This window comes from Mirounga leonina, unplaced genomic scaffold (assembly GCF_011800145.1).
Source record: "Mirounga leonina isolate KUSES-001 unplaced genomic scaffold, KU_Mleo_1.0 Mir_126, whole genome shotgun sequence".
NCBI classification, from domain to species: domain Eukaryota; kingdom Metazoa; phylum Chordata; class Mammalia; order Carnivora; family Phocidae; genus Mirounga; species Mirounga leonina.
The window spans coordinates 3069086-3094142 of record NW_023270314.1 but is presented as its reverse complement, the minus strand read 5'-3'; the positions used below and the strand labels follow the sequence as shown (position 1 = coordinate 3094142).

Here is a 25057-nt window from a genome sequence, read left to right as displayed (position 1 = left end):
ACTGTATACTTTTTCTACATTTTAAAATCTCTGAAATCAGAACATGGCTTATAACTGATGGTATATTATAGTTTAATTGGTAGCAGTTTTCCTTTAAGTGGCATGTAATTGTTTAAAAATTAGTAACATCTGAGATTTGATAAACTCCTCTATCCAAAGTGATAGATAATAGGTCTGCCCTAAACAGAAAGAACCTATCTCATTTGTACATGAGAATTTTCTTATTATCTCATTATTAATTCAGGTTACCTTTTCCTGATAAATGCTATTGTCTCTACATTTCAATTCAAAAGAATCATCAGTACATAAAAATTTGTTCTTAGTTTTTACAAGGTTTTAGTTAACTATTATGAGTGAGAGAAATGCAATGGAGATTAGACTTAAGGACACTGTGGAGGTTCTCTAAAAGGTGAATAATTTTGAGATAGATGACAATTTTTAGTGTCTTCATTGTTTTTATCTAAAGCAGGGATCAGAGAGAAGATTCAGAATACCTAATCAAATAAATTTCTGGTGGGTTTCACCAGCCCCTGCTGTTAATAATGACATAGTTAACAGTGAAGTAATTTAGGAAGCTTAGGAAAATTTAAAAAGTTATCACTGTTGTAAGGATTTAACAAAAATTTTCTTTTTTATAGTGACTTACTATGACTACTGAACTAGAAGTAAAGGCTTTGACAAAGAAAGCTGGTAAGAGTTATTAAGTCATCTAAACATCTACAGATTTTTATTACTCAAATAATTCTAACTTACAAAATCTATAAATATCTAAGCAACACAGAATAAAAATAAGAAAAAGTTAGTAAAAATGTAAAACATACCTAGATATGGAATCCGTCTAGAAAGAAAATCAGAGGCATATTATATTTTTATACTCTCATTAAAGTACCTTGATTGATGAAGTAAATTTAACATTTATACAGTTTTCACACTATTAAAGTAACTTATCTATTTACTATATATACGTTTTAACTTTAATGTGAGTGTTCTTAGAAAGAAGTTCTAGAATAGAGTCATCACACATTTTTCATGCACAATAACCATATAATTACATTTGGCAATTTATGGTCATCTTTTATGAATTCCTACAAATACCACCATACAATATTTTTATTTTTTATTTTATTTATTTATATTAAAAATTTTTTTTTTTTAAGATTTTATTTATTTGCGAGAGAGAGAATGAGAGACAGAGAGCATGAGAGGGAGGAGGGTCAGAGGGAGAAGCAGACTCCCTGCCGAGCAGGGAGCCCGATGTGGGACTCGATCCCGGGACTCCAGGATCATGACCTGAGCTGAAGGCAGTCGCTTAACCAACTGAGCCACCCAGGCACCCCAATATTTTTAATTAGAAGAAAAAAAAAGAAGACTAGGACAAAAATCTATTACTTCTACCTACTCAGGAGAAAGTAATAGGTTTATTTATATTAAGAAATGTCAAGTTTACTACGTGACATCCCAAAGCAACTATTTTTCTTATTTTTCTGTTTTTGAGACAGTAACACGAGAGGCAAACAAATGAATACCTAAGGTATTTTATGTACAATAATATACACATAATTTTGTTTAAAATTTACTTTCTAGAAACCCAGCTATAAATTCCATCAAAGTTTAGCAAATGGAGACTTAATTTTCTCAAGCAAGTGGTATACTTTATCAATGTTTCATAACTCTTCTTACCTAAATGGTGAAATGATTAATAGGGTAAAAGAATCTTAGTTGGGGACAAAGTATTTTTGTTTTTTGGTGGTCATCTTTAGCTCTTTCCCTTTCTATTGAAGCTCTTGCTCAAACTACACTTCTCTGTAAGGCAACTATTCAGAAATGGTTTAAGTTTCTGAAGTAGGTATTTGTATTTTTCCATTACATTTATCTTTGAATGCACTGTAAAATTATTGGATTCCTTTGGGATTAAGTCTAATTTGGACTAAAAATGCCTTACTAAAGTCTATTTAAATTTCCTTTGCAAAACCAATTTTAATTTTGCACTTGCTTCCTATTTTTTTTGATGTAATGCTTTATTTCATTGATTTGTTCATTAGTTTTATAACAATTAACAATTCTGAAGTTAAATTTCAACTTTCAAGAGATTCAAATTCATACATTGCTAATAGACTTTGAAAGTTCTTATCACAAGAGAAAAAAAGTAAATGTGGGAATGGATGTTAACTAGACTTACTGTGGTGATAATTTTTCAATATATACAAATAATGAGTCACTATGTTAAACACCTGAAACTAATACAATATTATATGTCAATTATATCTCAAAAAAATAACACAATAAAAAAACCTAAGCGATCTATTCAAATTCAGAAAAATATCCAAGTATGAAATAAAATGTGTGCATATCAAATGAAAAGATCGCCATTCACCTCATAGTTTGTACTCTGGTTCACTAATTTAAATTTAAGAAAAAATAAAAACTCCAAGCAGTCACAGAAATCACTCAAATTCCATTTCTTTGTCTTTAAAAATCATGGTACTAACGTACTACATGGAGCAATGGGTGTTATGTGAAAACAATGAATCGTGGATCACTACATCAAAAACTAATGATGTATTATATGGTGACTAACATAACATAATAAAATAAAAAACTAAAAACAAAAACACATAACAAATTAAAAAAATCATGTATTTTTTACATTTTTAAGATTGTAATAAAAAACACATGACATAAAAGTTACCATCTAAACTACTTTTAGGAGTATAGCTCAATAGTGTTAACTATATTCACATTGTTATGCAACACATCTCTAGAATGTTTTCATCTTGCAAAACAAACTTTATACCCATTGAACAACTCCCCATATTCTTCTACCCCCAGCCCTTGGAAACCACAATTCTACTTTCTAAGAGTTTGAATAGTTTAGATACCTCACGTAAGTGGAATCATACACTATGTCTATTTTGTGACCAGCTTATTTCATTTAGCATATGTCCTTATTTCATATAGCAATGTTCTTGCTCCCTGTGTTTTAAAATTATTTTTCCAAAGTAAAAATACACTTAATTTCAGTACTATAAGCTCATCTAAAAGTACCACAGCATAAAAAGTTCCTCTATAACTCCCCTGCCTCCAATCCTCTAGATAACTCTTACCTTTTTTGTATACATACCCATGTATGAATTTGATTTCTACTGTTAATCTCCATAAAGGATGAATTTATTACAGTCCCAAAATCTTATATAAAAATACTATGTCAATAGTGATCATACCAAATCTGAGCATCATTAGCCTTTGCCAATTTCACTTTTTATATTAACTGTCATGTCTTTGGTTTATTAATGAGATTAAATGCATTTTCAAGCTTCCTGGCCATTTATATTTCTTTTGTAAAATTTATGAATTTTGTATTCTGTCTCTACTTCCTTTTCCTTGAGTCTTTTCATAGTATAAATACCAATCTTTTAAATGTTATAAAAGACGGCTAAGACTATTCACTTTTAACTCAGCAAATGTGTCTCAACTTTAAGAAGGGTACTGTTTCTGTCATATTTTAGTTTTCTACGTTTAAATAATCAAATCTGTTAATCTTTTCTTTTTCTTGCCTTGGTGTCATACTTAAATTCTTGATTTATTACTAGTATCCTCTGCATGGTAAAAGTTTTATTATCCAATAACTTAATGAAAGCAAATCACAATAACCAAAGCAACAGAAACACCATTTTTAGAAATAATGAATGTTATAATAATATATGATTCTAATAATATATAATTTTCTGTGATAAAATTTTATTTCTTTTAATTGATATCCTGAAGGTAGACAGCTTGAGCTTCACATGCAATTCAGAATTTGTAGGAACTTTTTGACACTATACAATTTACTTTGAAGCAAAAAAGTGTATGACCCCATGCCAGTTTTTAATGTGGTTAACTTGGATTCAGGTGTTCTATTATCAAACACACTTTTGAGGTGATGATGACATTATTTATTTCAGGAAATGCACAGAAGAATTTTGCTGCTAATACTTTTACACAAAAAAGGGCTCCTGCTACAAGTTTTTAAAAGAGTGGCATACTTAATGGCTAGAAACATTTTTCTTGTTTATTGTAGAAGACACTGTGTTAGTGTGTTAACCTCCACTCTTCCTTTTCCTCATGGTGTACCAGTCATTTGGTTTAGGTGAGATGGTATATAGCCCACATTAGTAGCAAAATGGCTGCAATATCCTAGTGGTGGACGTTGTCTGGCCGAAGCCGATTATTAATCCCAGACACCTAAGGTAAACCTGCTTCAGGATGAAGCTGACATAGAGGGTTGTGCAATACAACTGGAGCATAATAAATTCTCTTCGTTTAATTTGGTTTCAGCTGGGTTTTCTGTTACTTGTAATTGAATGCTAGCACAAAATCAAGAGCTAAATAACCCCCTATTTAAAATGAACAAAACCTACTTAAATTGTTTGGAACTAAGAAAATGTTTCTTAGAAACAATTTCTACTCAATGTTAATGTATCTCATGTATAATTTTAACAGTAAAACTTAAACACAAGTATCAGTATGCTTCAAGGTCACAACTTTGAAGTCAGAAAATCTTTTCCCTTCTATCCCAGCTTGATGGGTGAGGTCAATGTGATAAGGCAGTGAGAAGTGCCAACTGGGGATGGTTTACTAACCCATTTCCTTTCGTTTACCTATTATTTTTCCCTTGAAAGATGGGAATTCATAGGGTAACACTGGGAAAGGAAGACAATGGGCAGGTTTACAGAATATAATAAACACGAGACATAGGAGAACTGGGGGAGTGCGGACAATTGAGAGGCAAAAGGTCTAAAAGTGGTAAAACTTTACCCTGCAAATAATTTACTCTTGCAAGTAATTAATTCTTCAGTATCTGTCTGGGTACCTAATTATAAAATAAAAGTACCTTTCCGGACAAAATAGATAACTTGGCCCTAAAAGTAACCTCCATAGTCACATAGCACAGGTAACCAACTTCTGGTCACTTCATATTATCGTAGATCCTTGCTGACTGAAAAGCATTTCAATAGCTCTCTTTAGGAACTCCATGTCAAAAATAAAGATGATATGACAGAATGCCATTTCAGGTTAGATACTGCTAAGCTTAGAAGATTAGAACTAACTCGTATTATACAGCTCTACCCCTATGTGAATAGAGCTCTTTAAAGCATGTCAGCTTTCTCCACAGCCAAACAATAGGGAATAGAGGGGGAAAAAGTGGTAAGAAACTTTCAGCATTTGCTAGTTATGTAACCTTTTAAGTCATTAAAACTTGCCTTAGTTTCTTTATTACTATTGAGTAATCTTCTCCCTTTTGGAGAAGACTGTTGGTACAATCAGTTGTGATAATATGAAAGTTCTTTAGAGCACTAAATTTCTAAACAAATGTAAAGAAAGTTAAAAAGACCTACTGTCTTCTCTAGAAGGTAACTTTGCCTTCCACTACTTCTTGATATCCCTTAGATACTTTTGTTTTTTCTTTTCAGTTTTGAAGATTAATTTACATATAATAAACCAGCCACTTAGAGTATACAGTTTGATAAGTTTGACAGCTGTATATATCCAGAATATCACCACTATAATCAAGATCCAGAATATTTCCATTGCCTCTGAAATACTCTTTGTGTCCCTTCTAGTCCATTTACCCCTGATCCCAGAGAGACACCAAGTCTACCCTCAGCATGCAGGTACAGTGTGCAGTAACTGTATTGCATGAATAAATTCAAACACAAGCAAACAGTAATTCTTAAAAAATATGAATACTTCTAAACACAAAAAATGCTTTTTACCTGAGTTTCTTTCTTATTGGATCCTTCTTCTGTATCTGATTGTTGTTCTTGCTCATTTTCATCGCTCTAAAATAGATTGTCAATTTACTTTAGAAAAGTAAAAATAAATTTCAAACACTTGATACTTAAATATTTTAGGGCTTTTCTACATTTTTTAAAAAATTTATTTATCTGAGAGAGAGCGCGTGTGAGCAAGCGATGGAGGGGGTACATGGGGTGGGGGAGGGGAGAGGCACAGAGAATCTCAAGCAGACTCTGTGGGGCTCAATCTCATGACCTTGAGATCATGACCTACGTGGAAATCAAGAGTCCGTCGCTTAACCAACTGAGCCATCCAGGCGCCCCGGGGCTTTTCTAATTTAAAACGACCCTTGAGAAAAACCTACCAGGAAATAAATCAAAAGGAAAACTGATTTTTAAGTGGGAATTTTTCTACCCTATTTTGAGGAAACCTTATTTTGTCTGCATGACACAATCTAAGTAGCTTAATATACATGGTGGAAAAAGACCATCTACCTAAAAACATGATTTAGGAAACATATTCACAGTGGGGATGAGGAAACTGGAGCTTAGCAGAAGAAGGTATTACATTTTATACTGTAATGATACTGCCTGTACTTTAATAGTTTAAAAGGTACTATTTAGACACTCAACTATAATGGGGCAGCAAAAATAGGAAATTCATTATATTATGTAAGAAAAGTTGGGTTCTATAAGCTTGGCAAGATTTATGCAAAAGTCCTATTATATTTAGGTAGTTTATCAACATCCGGAAATTTCTTGGGAGCTTACAGCACACTAAATAGAAATCACGTGAAATCAGTGGTGCTGTTGCTAGTTTTATTTATTAATATACATGTTAATATAAAAATATGAATTCCACATCATGAAATGATCGTTTTAAAAACTGCAGTTTCATGGGAAAACATAGAAACTGGAAGTTTAAAAAGTGGGGAAGTTCAGAGGTCCTAAAAGTAGTAATAAAAAAAAGGGGGGGGAGCCTACTAACACAAGAGATTAAAAAGCTGCTTAACTACATAACACCCTTTCTTTGACAGAGCTCTTGGTTCTTTTTGTATGTTGTCTGATATGGGTTCAAATGTGGCTAAGATGGGGAAAGAAGACCTGTGCTCTGGTGGCTAATTAGAACACAGTTCAAGGCAGGGTCAAGTTAAAAAGATGAGTACTGCCAATATGAATCCCAGGAAGAATCCTTGCAGTGCAAGTTAAGGGTATTCCAGAAAGTGAAGTTCTGAAAGGAAAGCTGGTCTGAATAAAACTCAGGAAAAATAAATACTATATAATAAAAACAGCTTTGACTATGAACCTCCTAATACATACAAATTATTAAAAATATAATTTTAAGTAACAAGAAAGTGTTACTATGTTAGGATGCTAACTAAGACTGTGAGATTTTATTTTACTGTTATTAAAATGTAAATGAGCAATCAATTAAAATCAACCAGATATCATATACTTCTTGATGAACAAACATACCTTGCCAAAAGAATTTCTGAACCAGAATGGGATCAGTTCTCTACCTGATAGTTACCAATTGGTAAAATGGCAGCTACCAATTTATAGGAAATATAAAAAACCACATGAATGTGTTAAACAACACTTCTGGAGTATGATAACCCAGTTCATTCAAAAATAATTGTAAGGAAAAAAATGAGAGGGAGAAACTGATTAAAAGAGGCTTTAAAGATATAATGAATCATAACACATAGTCCCTACTACATTCCAACCAAACCAGCAAAGTATAAAAGTACAACAAACCACTTATCGCATATATGAATCAAATGGACATTAAAACTGACTGGATATTAAATATGAAGGATTACTGTTAACTTAGTTAACAGTAAATGTGATCACGGTATTGTGATCATTTGTTGTATGGTAACACATATTGTGACTACTTATTACTTAAAAAATACAATTCTAGTAATTTTTTTTTTTTTTTAAGATTTTTAAAATTTATTTGACAGAGAGAGAGACAGCGAGAGAGGGAACACAAGAGGGGGAGCAGGAGAGGGAGAAGCACGCCGATCAGGGAGCCTGATGCGGGGCTCGATCCCAGGACCCTGGGATCATGACCTGAGCCGAAGGCAGACGCTTAATGACTGAGCCACCCAGGCGCCCCAATTCTAGTAATTTTTTTTTTTTTAAGGTTTTATTTATTTATTTGAGACAGAGAGAATGAGAGAGACAGAGAGCACATGAGGGGGGGGGAGGGTCAGAGGGAGAAGCAGACTCCCTGCCGAGCAGGGAGCCCGATGCGGGACTCGATCCTGGGACTCCAGGATCATGACCTGAGCCGAAGGCAGTCGCTTAACCAACTGAGCCACCCAGGTGCCCCCCAATTCTAGTAATTTTTAAAAAGGAATCCTTTCCTCTTAAAAATACATACTAAAATTTTTAGATGAAATGATATTCTGTAGATTTTCTTCAAATAATATGGGAGTTGGGGAGACGGTAGGGATTTAGCTTAAACAATGGATATCTGGAGCAGGGTCATTATACTTCTCTGTTACTTTTGTACGTTTGAATCTTCTATATTAAAAATCAAAAGAAAAATGGAAAAAAAAACACCCAAGAGGCTGAAAAAACTCAAACAGATTATGTTTGTCCTTCTATATTTCTATGTTCTATTGAAACAGCATAAATTTCATGTTAACTGTGCTATGCTATAGTTTTTCTTTCTCCTGTATATGAATAGCAATGTTAGGCAGATATATATACAAACAGGGATAAGAAAAAAAATAAAATTTTGTATGATTAAATTGTTATAATTTGACAAGCCAAAGCACTGCTTCGATCAAACATCGGTTATGTATATTATATAATCACATTCATGAAAATGGAATGTAGAGCATCTTAAGGAGTTCTAGGTAGATAGTGAAGTATGAGGATCCTGAGTTCATCTCCTTCCATGGACACACTGAGGCAACAGCTACATATAATGTAACTTACTCTGAAAACAACCTGAAAATTAGCAGAACAGATCTTCCATTGCTAAAAAACATACAGAAGCCCCATGGAGAAAGGATAGGAGGGGCAGAAAAGCAGTTGGGTACCAAACCTCCCACATGGCAACCCACAAATGAGAGGTATATCACAGGTACAGAACTCCTCCTCAAGGAGCAAGGGGAATCATGCCTCACATTGGGCAACCCCTACCCTGGGGACCTGCATGGGGAAGATGAATCTCCATAACATTCTGCTTTGAAAATAAGCAAGGCTTAACTCCAGGAACTTTGAAAATCAGTGGGGCTTAACTCTGGAAGAGCCAGAAGGCTATAGGAAATGGACACTCCACTTTCAAAGGGCCATTGTACTATGTCATTTGGTTCGGGACCCTGCACAGAAGCAGTAGTTTGAAAAGCAGCTGGGTTAGACATGAAGATTTACTTACTAATTTTAGGGTACGTGCTTGAGGTGCTGTAGGAGCTTTCTCTGGGAAAGGAGGTACTAGCTAGCATCATTTCCAACCCCCTTCTGCCTAGTTGGCCAGACACAGGCGCCAGTTCTGACACCCTCTATCTACCTTCCTAGAACTGCTCACCCCACCCCAGCTCTCCCTGTGGATGCTCCCTGCGCAATCCACTCACACTGGCAGGCACCCCTTCAAAGTGGCTCCTGCTTTGTAACACCTGGCGGGCAGCCTTGGTCAGAACTGGTGCCCCAGGCAATGATTACTGCCCCATCACACCTAGCAGGCAGCCCTGGTGGGGACTGGACCACTTTCAAAGCTACTCCTATCCTGGGGAGTAGTCCCACTCACTAGCCTACCCACAGCAGCTACAGCCAGGCTTCTCAGTCAGCTGCACTGGGGGCCAGCACTGCCCATCAGTGTAGCCGCAGTAGTCGCAGCTGGTCACTGCAGCCAGTGGGGCTGAGGGCCAGCCACCCACCAGTGCCCCCAGATCATGGCCTAGTTACAAGAGGAAGGTACACAAAGCTCACACAGGGGACACCCCTGGAGTGCCTGGTTCTGTTGATAGGGTGGGGGGAAGGGTTGTGTCACAGGGCACCACAAAACCCTTTCTACACAAGGCCACTACTTTCAAGACCAGGAGACATGGCTGACCTACTTAATACAGAGAAACAAAATAGAAAGAGTAGGAAAAAATGAGGAAACAGAGGACTATGTTCCAAATGAAAGAATAAGACAAAACCTCAGAAAAAGAACAAAATGGAAATAACCAATATACCTGATACAGGGTTCAAAGTCATGGTCATAAAGATGTTCACCAGACTTGAGAGAAGAATGGATGAACTAAAGGTGAACTTCAACAAAGAAAACAGAAGAACCAATCAGAGCCGAAGAATACAGAAACTGAAATGAAAGATACACTAGAGTCAACAGCAGATTAGAGAATGCAAAACAATGAATCTGCAATCTGGAAGACAGGGTTAGTGGAAAGCATCGAGGGTGAACAACAAAAAGAAAAAAAAACTAAAAAATGAGAACAGGTTAAGGGACCTCTGGGACAACATCAAGTATATTAACATTAACATTATAGGGGTCCCAGAAGGAGAAGAGAGAGAGAGGCAGAGAACTTATTTTAAGAAATAATAACTGAAAACTTCCCTAACCTGGGGAAGGGAACAGACATCCAGATCCAGGAAGCGCACAGATCCCCAAACAAGAGGAATCCAAGGAGGTCCACACCAAGATATATATTAATCAAAATGTCAAAAATTAAAGAGAATCTTAAAATCAACTAGTTATGTACAAGGGAAACCCTACAAGGCTTAGCTTATTTTTCAGCAGAAACTTTGCAGGCCAGAAGAGAGTGGTGTGACATAAGGCTGTCATGGAAAAAACCTACAATCTTCTGGAAAAAAACTACAACCAAGATTACTTAGAAAGGTTATCATTAAGAATTGAAGGAGAGAGAAAGAGTTTCCCAGATAAAAAAGTTAAAGGACTTCATCACCACTAAACCAGCCTTACAAGAAATGTTAGAGACTTCTATAAGTGGAAGAGAAGGCCATAACTAGAAATAAGAAAATTATAAAAGGAAAAAATTTCACTGGCTAGTATATGAAGGTTAAAAAACAAAAGTATTTGTTAAAAAACAAAATCAATTATACATATGGTCTTAAAAGGGAAGTTTATAGCGATACAGGCTTACCTCAAGAAACAAGAAAAATCTCAAACAATCTAACCTTATACCTAAAGGAATTAGAAAAATAACAAAGCCCAAAGTTAGCAGGAAAAAGGAAATAATAAAGATCAGAGCAGAAATAAATGAAATATAGACTAAAAAGCAATAAAAAAGATCAATGAAACTAAGAGCTGGTTCTTTGAAAGAAGAAACAAAATTGACAAACCTTTAGCCAGCTTCCCCAAGAAAAAAAGAGAACTGAAATAAATAAAATAAAAAATGAAAGAAGTTACAATGGACACCACAGGAGTACAAAGAATTATAAGAGACTATAAAAAACAATGACATGCCAACAAATTAGAAAAAATGGATAAATTTCTAGAAACATATAATCTTCTAAGATTAAATCAGGGAGAAAACAAAATCTGAACAGACTGATTACTAGTAATGAAATTGAATCAGTATTCAAAAAATGCCCAGCAAAGAGTGAAGTCCAGAATCAGATGGCTTTACAAGTGAGTTCTACCAAATATTTACAGAACTAATACCTATCTTTCTCAAATTTTCCAAAAAACAGAAGAGGAAGGAATGCTTCCAAATTCATTCTATAAGGCCAGCATTACCCTGATACCAAAATCAGACAAAGACACAAAAGAAAATTATAGATCAAGATCACTGATGAACATACATGCAAAAATCCTCAATGAAATATTAACCAAATACAACAATATATTAAAAGGATTATTCACCATGATCGCATGAGACTTATCTCAGGAATGCAAAGGTACAATATCCATAAATCAATCAATATGATATAACACATTAACAAAATGAACAATAAAAATAATATGACTGTCTCGATCTAGAAAAAGTATTTGACAGAATTCAATATCCTTTCAAGATAAAAATTTTCAAAATAAAATTTTAAAGGAAACATATGTCAACATAAAGAAGGCCACAGATGATGAACCCATCCATAGCTAACACAGTCCACTGTGAAAAGCTGAAAGCTTTTCCTTTGAGATCAGAAACAGGACAAGGATATGCCCTCTCACCACTCAACATAGTAGAAGTCCCACCCACAGTAATCAGACAAGAAAAAGAAATAAAAGTAATCCAAATTAGTAAGGAATAAGTAAAACTGTCACTATTTGCAGATGACAAACCACAGAGAGAAAACCTTGAAGATTCCACTGAAAGCTATTAGAACTAATAAATGAATTCAGTAAGTTGCAGGATACAAAATCAATACACAAAAATATATGTTGCATTTCTACACATTAATAACAAACTAGCTGAAAGAGAAATTAAAAAAATTCCCATTTACAACTGCATCAAAAAGAATAAAATACCTAGGAATGAATATAACCAAGAAGGTGAAAGACCTATACTCTGAAATGATAAGATATTGATGAAAGAAACTGCAGATGACACAAATGAAAAGATACACAATGCTCATGGACTAGAAAAATACTGTCAAAATGTACACACTACTCAAGGCAATCTACAAATTCATACAATCTCTATCAAAAAGCAATAGTATTTTTCACAGAATTAGAATAATCCTAAAATTTATATGGGACCACAAATAACCCTGAAAAGCCAAGGCAATCTTGAGAAAGAATCTTAACAAAACCAGAGGTATCACAATCCAAGATGTCAAAGTATACTACAAAGTGATAGTAATCAAAACACTATGGTACCGTCACAAAAACAGACACACAGATCAATAGAGCAGAATAGAGAAACCAAAAATAAACCCCTGCTTATATGGTTAATCTTCGACAGAGCAAAAGAATATATAATAAGGAAAAAGTCTCTTAAAAAAATGGTGCTGGAAAACCACTCAGCTACATGAAAAAGAATGAAACTGGGCCATTTTTATACCATTCACAAAAATAAACTCAGACTGGATTAAAGACCATTTAACACAGGCAGTAAATTCTTGGATATCAGCCCTAAGCAGTTTATTTTTGGATCTGTCCCCTCAGGCAAGGGAAACATCAGCAAAAATAAACAATTGGGACTTATCAAACTAGAAAGATTTTGTACAATGAAGGAAACCATCATCTGAATGAAAAGGCTAACCCACTGAATGGAAGAAGATACTTGCAAATAATATTATCTGGTAAGGGGTTAATATTAAAAAAATATAAAAACCGCATACAACTCAACACCTGCCCCGCAAAAAAAGTCCGATTAAAAAATAGAAGAGAATCAAAAAGACATTTTTCCAAAAAGACACAGATGGCTAACAGATGTATGAAAAGGTGCTCGACAGCACTAATCATCAGGGAAATGCAAAAAAAAAACCACCCCACAACGAGATATTATCTTGCACCTGTCAGAATGGTTAGCATCAAAAAGATAAGAAGTAAGAAATGTTGGCGAGGATGCACTGTTGGTGGGAATGCAAATACGTGCAGCCACTATGGAAAACAGTATTGAGCTTCCTCAAAAAATTAAAAAGAAATACCATATTATCCAGTAATCCCCCTACTGGGTAATTTACCTGAAGAAAACTAAAACACTAATCCTTAAAGACAGATTTATCCCCATGTTCACTGCAGCATTATTTACAATAGCCAAGACAAGGAAACAACTTAAGGATCCATCGACAGATTAAATAAAGAAGATGTGGAAATACATACAATGGAATATTACTCAGCCATAAAAAACAAAATCTTGCCATTCACAACAACATGGATAGACCTAGAGAGTATTATGTTAAGTGAAATAAGTCAAACAGAGAAAAACAAATACCACATGATTTTACTTTATGTGGACTCTAATAAAAGTCCAAAAAATTACAAACAAACAAACAGATTCATAAATACAGAGAACAAACTGTTTCAAGAAGGGATGGGAAGACAGGTTAAAAAGATGAAGGGGATTAAGAGGTTCAAACTTCCATTTATAAAATAAGGCGATGAAAAGTACAGCATAGGGAATATAGTCAATAATACTGTAATAACTGTAAAATGAGAGATGGTTACTACACTTATTGTAGTGGGCATTTCGTATGTAATTGTTGAATTACTATATTGTATACTTGAAACTAATATATAATAATAATAAAATATGTAAAGCATCTTTCTTTCGAAGAATCTCCAAGGTAAAACAGTTTAGCCACTGTATAATTCTATATTTTATATATATATATTTATTTCTGTATTATATATATATATATATACATATATTTCCTGAGCTGTAGTTATTAGCTATTATTTTTATTCCAAAATTGGGACAGAACTCTTGCTTTTCAGTAATACCAAAAATCTAAGTACTCATTAACTATCCTTATAAAGAAAAACTTTTCTGATTTAATAACTTGACTCAAAACACATAGTGATGACCTAAAGAATATGTAATCTGAGGTATATAAGAAATTATTAGCACGTACTTCTGGAAAAATTAAGTATACTATCAAGTAGTTATATGTTAATAGGTTCTCACATCTTGTGTCCAAAATGAAACTCCTGTAGATCTCCTTTTCTCTCTTGGTCGCCGCCGTTCTCGGATTGATTTAGGTTGTGATTTATCTTCTCCTTCTTTTTCCTCTTCTCTCTTTTCTCCCTCTGTTAAGGATTACAATGAAACACATGGTAGTAATGTATCTTGACAGTATTTTATAAGAAAAATATAATAACAATTCAAAGTCAATCTCCTCATGAAGTCTTCTAAAATTCTCCAATCAGAATTATTTTTTGTCCCTCTCAGTGCTCCTATAAAACACCTGGCTTAAACATGTATTTGTATCTCCCACTGGATAGGTTCTTGATCAAGACAAGAATTTTAATTATTTCATTTTTCTAGTGCCTAATACAAAACTTTTGCCAAAAGACACACTTACTATTTGCTGGATAGAAAATAATTGAATCCTATGAAAAGAATAGGGCTTGTTATTAATGTCTGATAGGGAGATACTTACTAAACCCGAAGTTAACACTTCAAGGAAACCAGTTCTTTTTTTTTTTTTTTTAAAGATTTTATTTATTTATTTGAGAGAGAGAATGAGAGAGAGAGAGCACATGAGAGGGGGGAGGGTCAGAGGGAGAAGCAGACCCCCTGCTGAGCAAGGAGCCTGATATGGGACTCCATCCCGGGACTCCAAAATCATGACCTGAGCCGAAGGCAGTCGCCTAACCAACTGAGCCACCCAGGCACCCGGAAACCAGTTCTTAATGATGGAAGAACTAGCAGGCATCCAACAAATTTATCAGTTTGTTTCTACTATTCCCAGTCCTCATTCAGTAGTAGAATAAATAATAAATACATATAAAAAATAATAAATACAGTATTCATTCCATTTCTATTAAATAGCATCTATGAACAAACACTTTTTTTCTGGAAAAAAAATAATTTATATTTTATTAAAAACAAATCAACATAAAAAAATATAGTCTCAAAATTTGTTTCCTTCCTAGGACAGTTAAAATAGCTTCAGACTTACATACTAAAAAGGTATTAGGGCCTTTAAATCTGTTTTAAAAAGCAGACATCTATGTGGAACAAAGTAATGTTAAAAATTATTTTTCAAAAGTCTCCGTGTCATTAGCAAAGAGTTACAGCAAAAGAAATTCCAAAATTATAGTATTAAGAGGATTTTTTAGACTTGTTTTTGGAATTGGTTTAGAGCAACAATCTCAAACTCCAATGTCTACAGTGGCCATCCAGATAACATAAATGGATAAAACTGGTCAGGAGGGCACTATTCCAAGTAATGCGGGGCTGCTATTTGGCTCTAGCCAGTTGTTGATATGTGAGATTTTTTTAGACCCACTGTTGTTAAATCTTCCAATTTTTCAATAGAAGATGAAAATCTAAACTTTCATTGGCTCAAAATTTTTACAAACATTATGTGGGCCTCACACTCAGTGGTTTAAAGAACTGAAGGGTGCCTGGGAGGGCTCAGTCAGTTAAGCCTCCGACTCTTGATTTCAACTCTTAATTTTGACTCAGGTGATGATCTCAGGGTCGTGGGATCGAGCCCTGCATGGGGCTTCGTGCTCAGCTGAGTCTGCTGCTTGTGATTCTCTCTTTCCCTCTCCCTCTGCTTCTCCCACAACTCACGTATGCATGCTCTCTCTCTCTCTCAAATAAATAAATCTTAAAAAAAAAAAAACAAAACTGAAATATTTCTAACCAAAAAAAAAGTCAGCTGAAAATTAAGAAAAAATTTTCTGAAGTTTATCCTATATGATGATTGTTCCTGTCATGACTAATACTATGAGATTTTCTTTTTAAAATATAAAATGTCTACATACAGAAATGATTTTATGTAGTACCCACCTCCGATTTAAAATAGGAATTATTAAAATTTAAATAGGAAGTCTATATGAAATAATAGGAAATGTTAATAGTGATCATCAATATGCCCACATATAGCTGAAGAAGAAATTTCTCAAGAAGCAAGCATAAAAACAATTTTGTTTTAGCAAGGACATTACATGTGTAGGTGATTTTAGTTTAAAACAATTTCACACACAAAAAATTTAAGAACTATGATCCACACAATAGGTAAGAAATAACTTAAGGCACTAATATACTGTTCCTAGAAATAGTCTCCCATCAGTTCTTCTATATTGACTTCTTTCCTATGCTGGTGGACATAAAAATTTTTGTGAAGTCTTGGTATAAAGATATATGTATCAATGCCAGACTACATAATTTCTATTTTTATTTTCTACTTTTCTGATTCTCATCCATCATATTCTTTCTGAAAGAATGGCAGAATGATTCCCAGTTTAGAATGCTGTTTCCTTTTCTGTTGAACCACAAAAAAAAAAAAAAAGATTCAAAGGATTATTTGTAGGAAACAAAGTGTTTTCAAAATTTGGTCTTCTTACCTCTTTCATTTTCTTTTGTTAATCCTCTGGAGTAAGCAGAAGTTATACCTACAAGACTATTTGGCCTGTTTAGTTGACTTGAAGCATAAAGTGAACTGCTCATGGTAGAAACTGAAGAGGATGGAGTGGTTGAACTTGAAGTCGATACCGGTCTGTAACGTTGGTAAGTCTGTGAAATATTAAAATTAATACCCATCTAAAATACTAAAGTTAAAAACATATAAACACTTAAATTCATTTTAAAGGAAAAATAATGTTCTAATCATCTCAAAATAATTCAGATTTCTAGTTAAAATCCTTTTGAGTATTTTGTATATGGTTGTTAGTATATAAATCTCTTGTATTTTGAGTCACAAGAACTATTCATACCATTTGACCTAGCTGTGTTGTTGTGTTGTTGGTATACTATTACCTCATCATATGTTCTAGAGTACTTTTGTTTATATTCATCTTCTCTTGATGTTTCTGACTCCTTCTTTTCTTCTTGCTTCTCTTTATCCTGTTTTTCTTTTTCCTCTTTTTCTTTTTCTTCATTTTCTTGTTCTCTGGTTCGGGTAGAACGACTTCTTCCTATTGTTTTTTCAGCTTCCTGAAGATCAGTCAATGTTACTCCCTGTACACAAAAAAGGTAAATTTAATAATGAGAGGCATTATAGCTTGTTTCAAAGGAGTATTTTATAAGTAGACAAATTTAATATGAATGTATTAAAGTCAAATACACATGTTTGGAATTGGTTTGGAAATTGAAATAGAATTTCTACTTGGCAAGTCACATTCATTCTATGAAGAATCATCATGAGCAAGCACAATAATAGGTATTGGGAAAGATATAAAATATGTGTAATAAATAGTCTCTATATTCAAGAAATTAACAAAAACAGGGAGATGACAGAAATAACACATGAATTCCTAAGAAGTTCAGAGAAAGAAGGAAAAACTGATATAAATATTGTTTATATGCTAAATTTATATGTATTTGTTTTTATGTATATATTTACAGAGAAAATTTCAGTAAAAAAATAATTTCTGAAGGATAAGCCTTGAAGAACAGGTTAGATTTCAAGAAGTAAAGGTACAAAGACAGAAATAGTATGTTAAGATCTTAGCAAACAGTTCAGCTTGAAATGTGAGTAAGAGTAAGGATCAAGAAGTTGAATCTGGACTTTGAAGCTCCTCAACTGTAGGAAAGGACAGACAAAGGATAGAAGGATAGTGATATATTAGATATACTTAGAATGGCAAGAAGGTTAGGGAGATGATAACTAGACTGAGTGACATTTTCCTCATACTTGCACATTAGCTGTCTGTAATATCTAACATAACAGACCTATTCCCCATAACTCCAAATATTCATAGAATTCTTTAATAATTATCAGACATATTGATTAACACTTATTGAATACTCTGTGCCAGATACCATCTTAGCAACAAGTTATACCTACAAGACTAAAAATTCAAAGACATACAAAGGCATATGGCTAATTGGATTAAATATAATATAATATTAATTATTATATTATATATATAATATAATTAAAATATAATATAATATTAATTATAAATAAATATAATATTAACAATGTGACCATATACAAAGGCTAGGGCAGGATTACTAACGCAATCTTTATTTTTGAGATTTACCCACATTATATACTGACACTGATATTTCCTTTTTAAAATTTTTTTAAAGTTTTTAAAAATTTATTTAAATAATCCCTATACCCAATGTGGGGCTCGACCTCATGACCCCAGATATCCGACTGAGCCAGCTAGGCGCCACCAATGACATCAATATTTTCAGAGAGAAGTGAAAAAGAGAGAGGTAATTTGTTTTGAAGTTTTATATATTATACACATTAAATATACCTGTGTTGATCTTCTAGACTGTCTTGCTTGTCTAGATCTTGCTTTTCTTTGGGATTCAGACTCTTCATCTCTAACAGGAGTGAGGTATGATCTATAGTAATAAGTAAAAATTGTTAGTTGGAGATATAATATCTGTGAATATAATTACATATGAATGTGTGAATGATTACAAAGTTAAGCATTTTAACGGGTTTTAAGAAGTCTTCAAAAATGGTTACATCCACCCTGAAAATTCAGCAATACAATCTGATAAATCTTTAGATTGGAAATAATCATACTAACTTATATTTTTCAAGTTCTTCCTAACTACAGGTTTGTTTTTTGTTTTTAATTTTTTATTGTTATGTTAATCACCATACATCATTAGTTTTTGTTTTTTGTTTGTTTTTTTTTTTAAAGACATGCGACATCAGTCCTCTTAGCCCCTTTTTTGGTTCCCCACAATACCATGCTAGACGAAAGGTGAAGTTATCTGGCTAAACTCTAGACTGTCAATGTCTTTTTACGGTAGAATGGTTAGGACTGAAGGCAACATTCAACATATGGGATGACTAGTCAGCAAGCAACACTCCCTGAATTCTGCCATTGTGCATTTATTAATGATGTTTTTGGCAGATATACTCTCGTTCACACTTTGAGTTCTCTAAAAAGTCAAGTGCTTTTATACATAAACTGCTTTAAAACCAGCATCTTATTTCTGGTTACTGATTTTCTGATATAAAGAGGACTTAACATTTAGCTTCACTACATTTCATCTTGCACATCTAAGCCTATGTTCCATCCTGTCACAGGATATGCACCATTTCAAAAGCAAGCAATCTAGTCAAGAGATTAGTATTTAATTAATTAAAGGGTTGAATAAGCAAAGATAAGACAGAGAGCCCTGCAACACAACAAAAAAACTTCCTTCCAATGATCAATATTACCTGGGATGTTCAATTGTTAATACTTTATGTAGTTATATTACCATCTAACTCACATTTCTCAGAGAACACTCAGAAGTAGAGTATCCCTATTTTCTATGCTGTCTATCAAATTTATCTAGTTTATACCATCCTGCCCCTTCCCTCCAAATGCGACTTTTTAAAAAGGCTTTTCAGCTTTAGTATGCTTTCCAATTGGTAATTCGTTCTCTTTAAACTCCCTAAAACTATTCATATATCCATAGCAAACTTTGGAATTTATTCTTGGTTTTATGCCTTATCTTTTATTTTTTCTATGCACCCTTTAAAGCTCTATGTTCAGAGAGTATAACATATCTCAAGCTCCTTAGAATAATTTACAGTTTTTTCAGAATTCTTTTGGAGAGCCCCATTCCTTTTGATTTATCATTCTCTTCCTTCACACTCTTCAGTTTTTAGAAATCTGTCTCTTTAAAACTAGAATACATGATGCATTATTCCTAGGATTCACCTGATCATCCAAAATCTACTTGTCTCAATTCCATCAGTTAACTCTTACTTATTGGTTAAAGTTAGTTCTAGAAGACTGGTTTTCTGTGTTGCTTCTACTTTACAGATAAACTTTAAGCAAGGTAAGTCAAGAACTTCTCTAGAGGATGTTTTTGATTGAGACATCCAACAAATTTAGAGAAAGATGAAAATCCTCTCCCTACTTTTTTTTTTACTTAAGTTGTTTTTATCATCTGATGGTCTGAGAAAGTATCATCTGATCTCTCTACTTGGATGAATAACTTATAGAACTATTTCATAATGATATAATTGATTTTTTTTCTCTTTATCCATATGTTCTCTATCTAATTTTCAGCTCTAGGTTTCTAGAGGATCTTGAAAGATTATGTCTTGTTGCTATTATAGTAGCACTGTATTCATCTCATAAATCAGGCACACCTCACGTATTAGTATTAGTATCTTACTAAATTTGGTTTCTACTAGAATACTGGTACAGATTTAAGTTTATAACCTAAAATTTTAATTTAAAAAATTAAATGTCTAATTATTTGTTTTCTGCTTTTATTTTTTTTTTAAAGATTTTTATTTATTTGAGAGCGAGAGTGTGCAAGCACAGCAGGGTCAACGGCAGGCAGACGGAAAAGCAGGGTCCCCACTGAGCAGGGAGGCTGATACGGGGCTTGATCCCAGGACCCTGGGATCATGATCTGAGCGCCAAAGGCAGACGCTTAACCAACTGAACCACCCACGAGCCCCTGTTTTCTGTTACTTTTAATTTGTCCTCCTAAACGTATAGGGCAAGGAAGAAATTCACTAAACAAAACATTTTAGTTATCAACATTTCTTTAGTTTGACTTTCTTTTAGAGATTCAGCAACACATGGCTTCATCTGTATCAATGGACAGATCCAAAGAGATGAGCAGATTTGTAGGATACCTGCCCTCTTGATGGTCCATGATGCTCAAGCTGCACTAAGCTTGATACTTCTCTTTCTCCCACTGTTTTATAATTTTCATTTTGTCTATGTATCAACTCTTGTGAGATTTAAGCTTTTTATTTAGATATAACAGATACTAAAACAGATATAACAGATACTTCCTATTTTTATAACAACTCCAGTGATTTTTCTGGGACAAGTAATTTAAAAGGTGAAAGAGAATAACAATAAACTTGTTATTATAGTTTCAGTTTAAGAAAATTAATTCTGGAATATAGTGAGGAGCTTCTTTGTGGCAGAAGTTGGTTATATGTATTTGGAAAATGCTATCCATTTTAACCTTCTCTAGGAAAATCACAACATGTTAAAGGCTCTGAGAAGAACCGAAGGAAGAACCCTGCTTAATCTTGTTTAACTACGCATTTCCCACGATTATTTAAGTAGAAAATACTTTTCTTTTGTGGTACACCTGCTACACGTGGAAACTGCTCTTTGAAACATCAGCTTGAAAAGTATGTCCCAATGGCTATTTTTTTTAGCCATTCATTTAATACTTATTTATGCATCTACTGCCTCTATGCAATTTATTGCTTTTTGGACTTCTCCCAGATGAGGGGAAGAAAAAAAATAAAAGGAGATGAAACCTCAATGTAATAGCGAATCTGGTTAAACAGAAAAACTTTATAGCAGCTTAGATGGCTGCACGTTATCATTTCAGTATTTCAAGAGCTTCTCTGAAAGTAAGAATGAACATGGACTTCTGAATCTGACTCCCCTATGTAATGGTCAAAATTCCCATATTTAGTTTAAAGCAGGGAAATCTGCATTGCCATTTGCCCTTTTAATCTCCAAGGCAAACAGAACTAATCAACCATCACACTCTCTTCAAAAGAGCCTCGATTCTTTTTCTACAGTTTCAAGTTACCATAAAAGTTAAATGTATTTATCATATCTTGTTTAACATATAGATAGGTTAAGGGGATAAAAATTACTAAATGGAAGACTTCAATATCTGTTCATTTAAATTTTCCATACATTTCCTCCAAATTAGCATAAAAATCTAGCCTATCAATTTGTAATACACAATGTATTTCCTATTACTTTAAGAGACCCCATCTAGTATTCAGTTCCTTTCTCCTCTCCTGGGGTTCCTGTACAGAGCAGACCTCTATGAATAAAATGTAGAGAAGAAAATTAATTCATATATTTTATGTGTTTTTAATTAAAAAGAGCGGACTAAGGCACCTGGGTGGCTCAGTTGGTTGGGCATCTGCCTTTGGCTCAGGTCATGATCCCAGGGTCCTGGGATTGAGTCCCACATCGGGCTCCCTGCTTAGCAGGGAATCTGCTTCTCCCTCTGTCCCTCCCCCTGCTCGTGCTCACGCTCTCTCTCTTGCAAAAATAAATAAATAAAATCTTAAAAAAAAAAGAGCTGACCATCAAAAAGCAGAATATATCAGTCAAAATCCACTGCCTTAATCATTACTATATCATACTGTCATACTGATCTCTTTCTTGTAATTATATAGGGTGCATAATTTTAGTCCTTAGTAGTCACAGACTGCTTATTATTTTCTAAGCAACTGAAAGGTTGTTATTTTTAAATTAAGAATTATATAAAAGTAGAAAAGTCACTTAATATCTCTGGGTCTTAGTTTCCTTCTGTAAAGCAAAGATACTACAGGTAAGTTCCTTTCCACATCTGTGATTCCATACCAATTATGAGCAGCAGGAAGAAGTAAAGCAATGCTCTTAATAACATTTAAGCACACAAAATAAATTCATAAACCCTTTAAGAAATTTAATAAGTGCCTTTTATGTGCTAGGATTAAAACTAAGTGAATGTACTCAATGTACTTACAAATTATCTGGCTTACATGTATGCCTAAGAAATCTTTAAGAGACTCTTAAAATGAAAATCTCAAAAATAACAAAACAAAAACAGTTAACATCCATCAAATTTTTTTAATAATGGGGGAAACATAGAGAAAAATGAAAAGTATGTTTTTGTCAGATCTAGTCTTCCATGAGTCTGACTGGGTGTGTTCAGACAGATCTTCCATCACAAAAATGTCCTGAATTAAAACAACCATTAAAAAAAATGAAGATGGCTAAGAAGACAAGTGTCTGGCTACTGCCTTGAAATGAAAACATCAATTCTGTCCGAGGGAGTCACCAAGCCGAAATGCTAATAATTGCCCATTATATCAATCTACACAGTTCTGAGCTGATACAGGTTATTTCATTTATTAACCTACTCAAGAGATGGTCACCAACTGGACAAGATTAAAAAGCAAAACAGACAACTTTCATCAGTGGGCAAGACCGAGCAGCAGTCCTGTGAGGACCTTTACACACCTGCGTCTCTCCCTGACCTCTGATGTGGAGGAGACAGTGCCAGCAGTAGTTGTAGTCAGGGTTGTGGTTGAGGCTGCAGCATTTACAACAGTTGGAGCAACAGGGATGGTCAATGCCGTAGGAACACTGTCCTTTTCTTTTTCAGTACTATCCTCAGCCCACAAACGATTTGAGGTACTATCGCATCATAAGCAGCAACACAAAAAGAGAAAAGGAAAACAGCTAAACAATGAAAGCACTTTCTAGCAGCTGAAACGTGACAACAGGGATGGATTTTTTTAAAACACAAGGCAAGACATCTTTCAACTATGAACCAAAAAGCTCACCCAGAACTGTCAAAGGAGAAATTTACATTTTAAGCAGCCTGATTCAAAGAAAGTTAATAATTCGGGAACTTAATTTTTTCCCCAGACATGCATAATTGCCTCTTTTTGGAACCAATTTTTGATTGTAAATAATTTTAATGAGGTAAATGAAAAAATCCAGAGCCCCACAATCTTCTAAACAAAAATGCATGCACATACATAAGCACACAGTAGGCCTGAACACAAAATGTATCTGTGACTCACCTGCTTTGTGTGCCTGCTGAGGAAGAACCCGTTGTAATCTTTGTAGTAGTGCTTGTGCCGGAAAGCAGGCTTTTCTGAAGCCCAGCTGCAGAGGTAACTGTTGGTGTTGATGTGGTGCTTGGAACACTAGAACTAATCAAATCATCTGGTCTTCTACCAAAGGAGCAACTGAAGGAAAGAGTCATATCTATATAGGATGTGTTTGTATGTGTATTCTATAGTTAATGTCTATATATTACACAGATTCACAAGGCTAGGAAGAATCTAAAAAACGGTGTTCCTAAATACACCACCGGCTCCAGCACCAAGAGTTGCATCTACAACTTGCTAGGAGTCTGGATGATTTCACTAATTTAGTAGTGTATCATTTTACTGCCTCCCCCCTCCCTCAGTAGGACTCAAAGATGATCTGATCTGGTATTTTTCATTCCTGGAATGTTCCAGACCATATGGTCATGCCAGACTGGGTCTGAGAAAAACACTTACGTTTAGTTTTACTCAGGGAAAGTGAAGATGGACCTTTTTGAAGAAAAGTGTTTCAGCAATGAGTCACATCCTTAGGAATGACCCATGCCTATATTATACTTGCTCATCTTTTACTCTTCTTTTTGGCTGCTTTTAGCAGAGAAAATATTTAAAGGTTTTTTCCCCTCTCCTCTCCAATGTGATTTTATTACGGACATTTCCATATCTCTGAGTTCTAAGAAACGTAGAAACTTCTAGGTCAGTAAATAATGACCAGATCAATGAAGACACTGATCTATTTCAACTGCTCTAGTTAATTATATAAGGAGTTCCTTTTAAATATGCTACAATCTAAAAGATACTTCCTAATAAATCAAATCTAATGAAACATATATATATAATAGGAAGGCATAAGTGGAAGCAAATTTTCACCCATCTTTAAATATATATTCTGGGTCTTTAAACGATGTTTTATTTAAACAACAAAAGACATATTTATAAAAACGCATTATTTTCTTAATGATATTAAACTGAGGACTCCAAACAAATTACCTCATATTTTTATAAAAGACATGAAAGTTATTCAAGAATTATATTACCTTTTATGATAAGTTGATCCTTCATTAATTGTGCTGTTCTTTTTGAGATCATCTTCCCATTTTCTTCTTGTGTAAGAACTACTTGTTCGCAAACTTGAAGAATCTCTGTGAAAAGAACATCCTTCAAATTCT

The 25057-nt window shown here is 34.0% G+C and overlaps 1 protein-coding gene across 9 annotated transcripts in view; it reads right to left on the bottom strand.

The window, feature by feature from the left end:
- Positions 1–25057, bottom strand: part of PPP1R12A (protein phosphatase 1 regulatory subunit 12A) — a 145158-nt gene that overhangs the window by 15250 nt on the left and 104851 nt on the right. For 5 of the 9 annotated variants that reach the window (XM_035002073.1, XM_035002075.1, XM_035002076.1 and 2 more), the window contains exons 12-20: positions 24926–25030; positions 23862–24029; positions 23293–23469; positions 18586–18676; positions 17132–17332; positions 16720–16888; positions 14327–14448; positions 5757–5822; positions 822–838 (exon numbers count right to left, since the gene is read on the bottom strand). In XM_035002073.1, coding sequence (XP_034857964.1) covers positions 822–838; positions 5757–5822; positions 14327–14448; positions 16720–16888; positions 17132–17332; positions 18586–18676; positions 23293–23469; positions 23862–24029; positions 24926–25030 — 1116 coding nt within the window. The remainder of the gene's footprint in view (positions 1–821; positions 839–5756; positions 5823–14326; positions 14449–16719; positions 16889–17131; positions 17333–18585; positions 18677–23292; positions 23470–23861; positions 24030–24925; positions 25031–25057) is intronic. The other 4 variants (XM_035002081.1, XM_035002078.1, XM_035002077.1 and 1 more) reach the window with 2 other exon arrangements.